This window comes from Lutjanus erythropterus, chromosome 23 (assembly GCF_056507025.1).
Source record: "Lutjanus erythropterus isolate fLutEry1 chromosome 23, fLutEry1.hap2, whole genome shotgun sequence".
Lineage (NCBI taxonomy): Eukaryota > Metazoa > Chordata > Actinopteri > Lutjaniformes > Lutjanidae > Lutjanus > Lutjanus erythropterus.
The window spans coordinates 15971446-15983719 of NC_139339.1; the positions used below are offsets into that span (position 1 = coordinate 15971446).

General features: G+C 36.9%; 1 protein-coding gene across 1 annotated transcript; it reads right to left on the bottom strand.

Moving 5' to 3' along the window:
* Positions 1-1908: 1908 nt before the first annotated feature.
* Positions 1909-11797, bottom strand: LOC146305873 (CD48 antigen). Its single transcript, XM_084713146.1, has 7 exons — positions 10039-11797; positions 6856-7065; positions 6653-6763; positions 6114-6377; positions 4816-4935; positions 2239-2271; positions 1909-2010 (listed from the first exon to the last, which is right to left on the bottom strand). The coding sequence occupies exons 1-7, from the start codon at positions 10073-10075 to the stop codon at positions 2006-2008; spliced, it is 780 nt and encodes a 259-aa protein (XP_084569272.1). The 5' UTR covers positions 10076-11797; the 3' UTR covers positions 1909-2005.
* Between the last annotated feature and the right edge of the window lie 477 nt (positions 11798-12274).

A 12274-nucleotide genomic window follows, 5' to 3' on the forward strand; every position in this document is an offset into this window, starting at 1 on the left:
GACAGCACTTTATAAATTTTATTGGGTGCACAAACCATAAAATAATTTTTGTATTATATTAATAAAATAATATAACACAGTATTATATTTTTATTGTATTAAGAGAGACAAGACAAGGAGTGTTCTGAAAAGAAAACAAAAAAAAGGTATATAATGATCAATACAACTTTAAAAACAAAGCAAGTTCAAACAAAAATATACATTTTGGCGCTGGCTAGTTTTAAATTATAAAAAATATATGCATAACACTTTCCAAGAAAAAATACAAAAAGTGTTTTAAAACGAAAAGAAATAAAATCAAAGTCAAGTCACATTTAAAAAAACAAGTTACATTGGTCTAAGTGCTGTACATTCCAAAAAATAGTGCTAAAACAAAAAGGCCATTTATGACTTTGTGGACGCCAGAGGACAGAGGCCACGATGGGAGTGATATTGTCCCTCTTCCTGGGTACCTGTCAGAAGCCTGACTGTGGCATTCTGGACCAGTTGCAGATGGGAGAGGGACGACTGACTAATCCCAGTATACAGAAAGCTACAGGATATTAAGGGGTGAATGACTATTTCTAAATCTCTGAGGGAGAGAAACGGTTTGGTTTTGGTGATGGTGCATAGCTGGAAAAAAACTACTGCATTAACTTGCCAAACATTAAACGCAGTGTCAAAAATCACACCAAGGTTGTTGGCATGGGATTTGACAAGGGTGGACATGTTGCCAGGACTGAGATCAGCTGTTTAAGTGGTTTTTCATTGAATCACACAGGTTTTCATTATATTGCGTCCAACCTCTGCAGGTTCTATTAAGATCTATCTATTAAAAAAAAATACATTCACTTGTTCCATTAATGCCCTCTTGCTTCACCAATAAATATACAACATGAATTGCACTCATTCAGTGTAATATGTGTAATACTGCACTCTATAATCCTAATACTAAGACCATTCTCTTCAATCTGCATGCAAATAACATGACTTTAGACCTTAAAATTGCACGTAGCCCACTTCAATTCACAACCTCTTATCCTGGAGATATATGTGGTTTGGCAACATCATACATAATATTTTGCTTTGCATGGTAGACATCTTGGCACTGTAGTCTACGCAAACATATCTGTCTCATCATTACTATCAACTTCTGGTGCTCCTTCTGTACCTTATTATATATACCTTATTATTATTATTATTATTATCTTTTTTGTACGGTCTTTCAGCTGCCTCTTTTCTTGTTCTATTTTCCATCTTGTCTCTTTGTCTTACTCACATCTGCTAACATTTACCCTCACTGCACTGCGCAATTTAGGGTGGTGTCCAATGAAGTGGGAGTCAGAAGATGACCAATCGTAACCTCCCTGGCTTCTGTGAGTGTAGCTTGTATGATCTATTCATGTAACTGACCTTGTCACTGGTCCAAGTGGCCCAGTAATCAGCCAAGTCTATTGTGAATCTTCCTATATCTCCTGATTAGCTACTCTGGGCTTGAACCAATCCTAACCATTAAAAATGTCAGGTGACACAGTATAAAGAGAGAGACAGTCTGGATATGGAGGTGGTGGGGTGGGATGGTTGGATGAATCAAACAAATACAGGACTTTAACTCAGGACGACGGGGTTTGTGTATTATGTTACACAACATTTTGTGCATGTGTATTTAATTTACGTCACATGACTTACATCACATAATGTACATATTTTAACCTTAACCATGGTATTTACCTAAACACAGTCAAGTAGTTGTGTTACCTAAACCTAACCAAACTACGACAGTTTAACCACATGTTTATTTTTGTTATGATGACCAGGGGTTCTCACATTTCTTCATGGCAAGGACCCTCCAACAGATATATACAGTATATGAGAAGGATTGTCGTGTGCCCTGCACACAAATTGAGAGTAAGTTGTGTTATTTGTGCGCAGACTGAAGACACCAGCTTGTAAGGCTTCACAAGTTCTGTAGGCTTCTTCAGACATGGTGTTGTTCATCTTGAGACTTCTAAGTCTTCATAAGTTGTCAAGCTAATTGAAGGAAGGAGAAAGAAACTTTGTCACTTTTCAAAATCATGATATTGTGTGTGATACTCCTTGCAAAAAACCTCGGAACACTTTACACTACCTTTAGATTGTCATGAACTTTTTGGTGGAAAGAGTTTTGCTGGAGAATTAACAAGAATACAGATGAATTCATGCAACAGTGATCATAACAGTGATCATTTCAATCTAGACATGGCAATTTGAGTTACATACCTTTGATGAACTCCAATGCAGCTTTGATTTGTTCTGTAATAAAACAAATAACAGAACAAAAAAAAACTTCAGTATGTAGTATTAATTGCTTGAGAGTTACGACTGGCCCACAACAGGATAGTTTGTATGGTCTTTAATGTGTTGTGAGCATAGTGGAAAATCGAATTAGCCTATAGTTAAGTGTCATTTTGGGAAACCTAACCTCAGGACAAGTTGTGTGTTGTATCTTGGTTTGATGTGTGGGATGGAGCTTTGTGTGGAAAGAGGCGGGGCTATGAGAGTAACTGTAACTGACAAAAGAAAGTGTTGCATGGAAAACAAGAGAAAACACAACCCAGAGTTTTCTTTTATTCTTTACCGCAGCAGTTAGAGGAATGTGTCACTCATGCATGGATACCTGCATCTTTTATATTCTGTTTTCTATGCAATAAAGTTGGTGGTCTTAAGTCTTTTGGGGGGCCAATGCAGGATTGCTGAAAATGTACTGTGGCCTCCCAAGATGCCCGAAGTTGATTATAACACAGACATATCCCCAGATTTGGTATAAAACACCCACATTTTTAATACTGATCAGACCCTAAATGTTGTTACAGTGCACAGCATACAGCGTACAGCTCGAAACGTCACGCTACTGAATTTTCATAAAGGAGCTGTTTTGGCGTGCGGATCTTGTCTTCTCCTTTTATGCTTTTGATATTTTGTGATCCAGCACCCAACCCATTGGGCCTCTGGGATGCACATGCCTTTCTCTCATAGTCACTTTCATATCCTGAAATTAATTATGGCACAAATCCCCAAAGTTGGTATATACCTGCCTATTTTTATACTGAGATAGAATCCCAAATGTTGATATAGTAGCCAAATTTTTGTGATACTTTCTTATCCTGAAAGCACCCATAAATCTCCAAATTAGGTATAAAACCCTGTATTTGTTATACAGAGGTAGGATCACAAATGTTGGTGTAGTACCTAAATATCTGGGACACTGTCATATCCTGAAACGTATTATAACATCCACAAATCCCCAAATTTGGTTTAATACACCCACCTATATTTTATAGTGAGATAGGATCCCAAATGTTGGTTCTGTGCTCACATATTTTTAATTTTTTCTTATCCTGAAATTGACTATAGCAATTTAAATCTTCAAATTTGCCCCTAATTTTTATGCTGAGTTAAGACCCAAAATGCTGGTATAGTGTCCATATATTTAGGATACTTTCTTATCCTGAAATTGCTACCTAAAATCTTCAATTTTGGTATTGTTACAAGCAAGGTATCCCCTCCTCTTACTGGATTATCTTAAAGGTCAATAAGATAACTACAGCTAGTTCAGAACGCTGCGGCCAGTCTTAACTAAAACAAAGAAAATGGATTAAATTACCCCACTGCTTAAGAGACTAACCTGGCTACCTGTATCCTGATTGATTTTAAGGTTTTTTTTTGTCGATTTATAAAGCCTTGAATGATCTTGCTCCTCCCTGCATTAGAGATGTTCTTTCACTTTATGTTCCAGCCAGGTCACTAAAGTCTTCCATCACTTTTCTTTAAAATGTTCCTTATGTGTCCCATAAATGTATATATGCCCCTAAACTGTCTCTGGATATTAGAATGAGAAGCTCTCTCAGTATTTTTAAAAGGAAAGTCATCTCCTTTGATTGGCCGGAAGGGTTTTCTGATTCCCAGCGGGATTACAGAAGAACTACCAGCCTGATTTTCATGATTCTTGGTGAAAGGGTGTAGTGTGGGCAAAGCAAGAGCCCATAAAATTTTGAACTGAATCCGAATAACTGGGCAGATTGCACACAAATTTCACTTTAACATTGCACGATAGGGCATTTGGCTTTGGTGGTTTCACTGGAGCATCAGTGTAATTGTAACATCACCACAAAACTTTATTATGGTTTTTTTTTCAAACCAAGGTGTGGCTATGGAAACATAAAGACAAACATATCATGCAACTAATTATACTCTTACTAACATCCAAATGTGACTTACCAGCAATAAACTCCACCTTTGATATAAAGGAACAATGTTCAAACTTTATGCTTCACGAGAACAACATGTGGTTTTATGCTTTCAGATTTGGCATCACAGAAAAGTGGACAACTGGCCTTGGTGGAGGTCTGAACTCTCTGAGTGCCCATCTAGTTGTTAATTAATTCCTCTAGATGTAATAAGAGATCATTTCTCCAGTGCTTCCAGTTGTTTTTTTCTTTTTTGCGCAGTCTTTAAGTGATATTTATTTTCATACAAAATGCAGTAAATCATCAATATAGTTGGAGTGACATGTTTCTGCTTCAACAGAGGATCTCTCCTTTAACAGTATTACTGTACCATATATACATATGAATAAATTCAATATGACAGAAATTGTAGGTGAGACACAGAAAGAAAATATAAAGAATATTGCTTGATGTAAACACAGGTGAATTTATTCAAATGTATCAGTTAAGCAGAAACTTGATGGTGATTCTTTACAATTCTTTGCACAATAAAAAAATATAAAGTATAAATATAATTAATATAAATAAGAAAACGCGACCGCTTTCCGTTACTTCTACAGTGCACTCTCACCTCTGAAGAAGTATGTTAAAAATGCTGCCAGTAAGGCTCCCAGAAAGAATCCCAGGAAAAAAGTAGTAGCATGTCTACACCTGCACTTGGGACATCGGGACTCAGGTTGAGGATTCTTATCTGAAACAACACGGAGGAGACAACAACATTATTAAGAGGAAACAGGAAAAAAAATCATCAGGTCAATCTTCAGTCATCCCATTTTGAAAGAAAAAAATGAACTGACATGGCAAAGGGATTCTGGGAAACATAACTTCTTCTTCGCGCACAGTGTGACATTTTATGATGCAATCTTCTTATGATTTATAATTAACTGCTGAATTTAACTCCTTACACCAGTAGCCATAAAACATCATTTGTACCATATTTGACACGTGAGTTTCTGAGACCTCTACAGCATCAAAATTATCAATACTTTCCTGAAAAAGCTGTCATATGCAACCTGACTCATGTCCTCCTCCCTCTGGTGGATAATCAGTGCATTGAACATTGATGTAGTGACTTACATGTTTTTGGCAAGGAAATAATTTTGAAAAACTGTTATCTTATAGCAGTGTTTCATAAACTGGGGAGGAGGGAAGAGTTTGCTAATGCTGTTGCGCTGACCTTTATTTCACAAAAATTTAACTTGCATCCTTTTTTAATCACTTGCTTCACCAAGTATTGTTAATGACTGATAAAAAAATGTTGGATGGCATGTCAGAAAAAGTTTGGGAACCACTGATTTATAGTAAAATTGTGTTGAAAATGTTCATGATGAATATGATACAGCTCCAAATCCTTCAGTTGTTATTCTATTGAATTTCATGCAACAACAAGAAACAACTTGAGTTATTCACCAGTCTAATTAGTTCATCCTTTAACAATTAGTAGCAACTGCACATTTGCTAATAATCGTTTTTTGAAATCTATTTTCACTGAAACAATTCATTGGCTATCATAATCTGTAAATTAATATTGACCAGTTCAGATTATATTGACCAAACTGGTTTTTGCCTAACACAAGGCAAAAGTCACACAAAAGCAGTTCGAAAATCTATGAATTATATTAGCTTTTGTTTTTAAAGTAAATCTATTTCCACACATGCCTGATTTATCAAGTATGAGTTAAACAAAATATCATATGTAAATGATATTGGATGTCCTTTAAATTTTTTCTTGCATTTTGTCAGAAGGTCCAATAAACACAAATTTTAGAAAAAAAAAAATATGGCAAGTATTTGATGGGCTACATGGAGCTATTTCATCATACTGTATCATGTGTCAAGTTAAAATGTTCTTTTTAACTGTGAGCTTACCTTTGCACTTTTGATCGATACTACTTGATGCTTTGTCCATATCTTTGCTGGCGGTGCAGGTGAATTTGACACTGTTCTCTGTGTTGTTGAGGAATGCTAAAAGAACTGCCTGATCACGCTCAGAAATGACAGTCACATTGGGATGTTCAACTTGCCAGCTGAAGTTAGTGCCGTTATCAGGTGAAAAACAATGCAGCACAATCCAGCAGCCTCCTTCTTCAGCTTCCTTAGAGATATGCTGTATTGTCGGTTTCATCATGCGTTCTGTGGAGGTTGAAATTGGAATTGCTGATTAGATGTGACGATATGGTCTCTCCAAAATTTCAAAACCTGACTGTTAAACACCATCTGAATTGAGATGCTAAACATTCAGGAGCAAAATATTTGTTAGCAACATGGTGAACCTGGTGAGGAAAGTCTGTATGGAAGCATCCACAAAAAGCATTAAAGATCAGTGGCAATATTTTTTCCCCATCAACACATTTAACTTGCTGGCGAAACCTAAATTTGTGTCCTTTCTGAACACATGAGACAATTACCTTTCACTGTGAGCTTAATCTTGTCTACACTGTCCCGTCCCTCAGTGGTGAAGAGGTCCACACTGTATTCCATGTCATCCTCTCGGTTCACATTACGGATCACCAAGTCACCTAACGAATAAAGAAAAGCAAAACAATGAAGGGAGATCGTCAAAGGAGAAATAAAATAGAAGTTAATTTACACTAATAGATTTGTCTTTTACCTGAGGAGATGTTGAGATGGAGTCTCCCTTTATACCGATAGAACCGGTTGATGTTTAGCTTCCCATCACGATATGTGGCAATCCAGGTGTTATTTGAAAATATTGACCACTCAATCTTGGAAAGATTCCATGAGCGGTCAGCTCCTGAGAGCAAGGTAACATTATCCCCAAGGTATGCAGTGACTTCCCTGAGGGACTCAACTACTGCCACTGTAAACAAAAAAAAAAAAAAAAGATACAGCAGATTTAATACAGTAATAAACAGACAACAGAACTTGCAGCTGGTGACATTTTAAAGAGTCTACACGCATGCCTGAAGCCCTGTGAGCGTGTTCAGTTCTTTAAAGGTCCAGATTTACATGGATTTATTGGTAGAATATGGCAGAAATGGAATATACAACACTGGGTTGTAACCCCGTCAATTTGACCAATCAGAAAAGAGCTGTGGTAATGTAATGAACATCATACAATCCCACTTCCTGTTTGAAGTCACAGTAGAAGTGTCATATCTCTGTGAGCAACATTGTCGATTTTATGACCTAAAGACAATGGTTTGACATACATTAACTTAACTAGGAGTTCATCTGTGCGATCAAAATGTTTTGGCTTCACCTTTAGAGAGCGCTCATGCTGTCCATTTTTATATATACAGTCTATAGTTTAAACACACATAATGTGTTTTTTGTCATTTAAAATTAATGCTGCTGATTCTTCTTTTTTCACTAAAGTTCTTTCATAAACTGGATAGTTTGGCTCTTAATTCAGAAAATTACCTCTGGCTGTTAAATCGATCCCTAACCAGTGTTACAACTGACCAAAATAGCGCTGTAAGTTGTAACAGCAGGGGCCTCTTTTATAACAAGGCTGGCTGAAAGTATGTGACTGGAGTGTAGAAGGTCAGTGTGCTAAATTGTGGTCAAATTGTTGCTGACTTTTTACGCTGCACGCAGCACGTATGAAGCACAAATGCGGTATGTCTGCTGTGCAGCATCCGCAGCAAGCAAAAAAAAAAATCTGTGAATTAGGACAGCAGCGGTTCTGTGTATTCACAGGTGAGAGGGCAGCATGTTGCAGCTGCAGCAGGTTTGCAGCATGCAGCAAATACAGAACATGGTTCTATTGTTGCTGTGTGCTACAAACTTGCTGCAGCACACAAAATAGTATTTAAACATTTATAAAATGATGCCCTACACATTATCTCATTTTTTTCTTTACATGTGTGTTTACTGTATTAATATGAATATGTACCTTTCCTGTCTTATTGTATCGAGGTACTGGTTGAATTCAAAAAATTAATAACTGTTGCACATCATTCACCTTATTTCAGCCAAGACTATGGGATTCCTTCCTCAGATTGTATTAGTGGAACGGCTTAAGCCTTGAGTGGAAGTTGAAGTTAATTCAAACCAGGCTTTTTCACTTAAGCGCAGACTTAGTTATCACCCTTGATGGAATTCCCCCCCTGTACTGATTAACTGTGACAGCATCCAGGTAACATTTTGTTTTGGTTGATCTAAAACACCTGCTTCCCCTTGGTTTATCTTAGAAAATAACCCAAGCATGTAATCTGATGGCGTTTTCTCATGGCAAAGGCCAGACTACTACATGAAGTACAACCATACGCATTATGACAAAGAGGTATTTTTAAACAGTGACTATTTAATGCAGATCATACTGTCACAATACATGAGATAATTACAAGAAAGAGCCATGGAGCCATGAAGTACAAGATAAGTGGTAAGATTCTACACACAACACAGTACTGAAGGCATGGACTAGATGATCGGCATTCATTCTCCTACCATTTGTCTATATTGTACAGCAAAATACAGACACGTTCACTCAGACCACTTTATTTGTCATTAAATGCTCATCAATAACGTATGAACTCAAAATGAACCAAGCATGGTGTGTCTTTAACGAATGATTCTGTTCCAAATCATGTAAAGTTTTGAAATCAAACTCCAACAATGCAAAGTAGTATTTAACCTGTTAAGTGAGCTTACTGAACTTCACTTCTTTCTCAGTGTCTCCAAACATCCCACAACAATTAATTAACAGACAACAACGAAGCAGCACCCCTCATAGACAAAATAAAAAACCTGTCACCTTACAAGATAAGAAACGCCTTGGCTGAGTCTGCGTTAAATCGTTGTTGTCAGAAATCATTTCTTTGTCATAATGTGCGGTGTTGTATGAGGCTCTAATGTAATGGTCAACATGGTTGCACCCCCGAGAAAACGCCATCAATTAATATGTTCAGTATATTTTCCAAGATAAACAAAAGAAAAAGAAGGTAACCAGTTTTTTTAGATCAACCGAAACAAAATGTTACCTGGATGCTGACGTAGTTAATCAATATGGCCTTTTCCATTACATGAACTATTCCACGTTCTTACTGCACATGTCACTTGTGTAAACAAATGGCTTGGCGTTCCACGTGGCGTATAGAATGTTAAAAATGAGGTGAACCTGTCCCAGCAGTGGGATGATTCTAATAGAGAACACCCATCCCAGCCACGGTGTGTTAACCCTGCTGCCACATGGCAAGAGATACAGAAGTATTCACTGCCAACCTACCAGACTACAGAACAGCTTCTTGCTGTGAGACTCCTCAACTTATTATTAGAACCCCACCTTAAAGTGAAAAAGGGGGACAAACAGGGATGTGGAGGGGCCCAGACCTATATTTGCCCAAAGCCCTCAAATGACTGTATCCAACCCTGCTCAAACAAAAAATGTTACTACCATCCCCACTCTCTCATTATTATATAATGATGCGTAAATCAACAGTCAAATCTTAGAATTCAAGCTCATTTTTGAGATGAACACTTGTGAGACATGATAATATGAGACATCACATGATATTAGTCAGGTTTTCTCTTACTTCCTGGTTCATGATGTCAAAAGTAACCAATATGCAATACTTGTCTTTCTTTTGACTTTTAAGCAAACTTGAGAAAGACTTCTTAACTGATGAGTGATAAGAATTGAGTATTACATATATGATTATTGCATGTATTTAGTTTAGTTTTCTTTTTTAAATTACCACTCTTCCGGTTATAGTGGTTCTGCCATGTGAAGTAAGGAAATCACTTAGTCTGTTCAGAATTTGTCAATTCAAATATTTTAAAGTTTATCACATCATTTATAGTATTTTAAGCCAATGAAAACAAGACCTACCTTGGATGATTGAAGTGAGAAGGACTTGTAGTCTCATTGTTAATGAAATAAAGAAGAGGAACAGCACCGAGCACTTATACTTCCTAGTCTAGCTCGTTTTTTTTTTCTTTGGTGGGACGGAAAACCACGTGTTACATGAACACCCCATTGAAGTTTCGTTAGTTTCATCACATTGCTTTGTCTGGAATCGGGGCATTCTGAGGTCTGTTATTTCTGAATAACAGACCATTATTATGAACACAGTTCTGATCATAGACTCTGGAGGAGCAATACAATAATTTTCAAATCAATAGAAGCATTTTTAAATTAATAGAGTTTATTTTAATTAATTTTGTGTCAAATTATTAATTAAGTAGTAAGTAAATAAGTAGCCGATTCAGAGCAATCATAACATTGTAATTAACTGATTTACTGCTTTGTTCTCGCCCCAAGGAGCTCTCTCTCTTAATTCACTCTCTAGGTCACTCATCCAATGTTTCAGCCTTTATTTTTCTGTCTTGATTTTTTCCCCTTACATTTATTTTAAATGAAGTTGGTTACCCTGTTTATCTGTACAGTACTGTTTTGATAAATTCCCCTTATATAAGCATGACTGAACAGTATTATTTCATGGTATTTTCTTTACTTCAGTGCATTCCAATTCTTGTGGGTACAAGTTGTATAAAACGTATTTTGAAACTATGGAATCTGTTGCGCTGCTAACATCACATGCTCCCACACACAGTGTCACATCCTGTTCACACTCGAGAAAACTTGTGACTCACATGGTCAACTAAGCCCAGTTGAGCATTTATTTCAAAACCTTTGACATCAACTCCTAGCAGTCCTAAAAAACAGCGTGACAGTAAACAGAAATACTGCTTTCAAAGACAATGCTCTTCAGAGACGAGTGTTAGGAAGACAAAGGAAACATACAACCTTAGAAAACTGCATCAAAATGTAAACTGCTTGTCAGTGGCATGACAATCTATCTGTAGTGTATAAAGGACATTTTTGAGTGACAAAACACACACACACACACACACAGATCAACCCACGGCTGAATGAACCTGATGGGAGGCCATGTTCACCCGGCTTCATTATTTCTCCAGATGGAAACTAGTACTCTAAAACTGAAACAACTGACCAGCTAGTTCAACAGGCAATTAATCAGCAACTAATTGATGAATTGTTTAAAGGTCCAGTGTGTAAGATTTACAGGGATTTATTGGCAGAATATGGCAGAGATTGAACATAATATTCATAAGTATGTTTTCATTAGTGTATAATAACCTGAAAATAAGACTTGTTGTGTTTTCATTACCTTATCCTGAGTGGACAAACAAGTCCTCTTCCATCGCGGTCATGTTTTGCGGAGAACGTAGGTTGTCCTATGTGATCACTGCTAGATGTCCCTAAATCCTACACACTGACCCTTTAAGTAAGTGTTTACACTTCACATGCTGTTTTACAAATGTGAATATATACTGGATTTCTATACTGGATAATAAACAAAATATCTATTAGGTTTTGGAGTGTTTCTGTTATGTAGAAACATATTTTATTTAAGAATAAATTTTAGACATCATAGTCTGTTTATAAGTTTTACATCATAGGTGGGAAAAAAAAGCTGTATCAAGCCGTTTGTGGCTCCAGAAGGAGGTGCACAAAGTTTGACGTGGAGTGAGAGATTGTGGAGTTAGAAAGACATGAACCTGCCAGACCTCTTTAGCCTGCTGACAGCTAACGTCGCATGACATTAGCTGCTATTACTATAGGCATTAACACTACTTTGAGAGACCAGGGTTTGGATTCTTTAATGTGTTGTTGGGAGAAGTTAGCCTTCAAGGCTTTCTGGCAGAAAAAACATCTTGGTTAGGTTTAAGGGAGAAATCGTGGTTTGGATTGAAATGGGAAGGTTTCTTGCCCTTAAGTGTTTTCTTCATTTTATTGTACTTTAGTGGTGAAAATGCCTCCAAAAGATAGTTGTCCACTTTGACCAGTTGGCTGTGCTCAACAACACACAAATTCACACACACAACTTTGCAAAACACCAAAGATAGTGATTAACAAAAAGCTGCCAAAAAGAATGGATGAAAACATGAACTGGTCCTATATTGTACCTACATTGTGCTTAGAGTAATTTGCTGTCAGTGCAGGAATGTAAGCTATAAAACGAAATGAGAAGCGACTCCACAAAAACCTGAGCAGGAAATTAAGAAACATGTGTATGAAATACTAATATTACAAATACTCA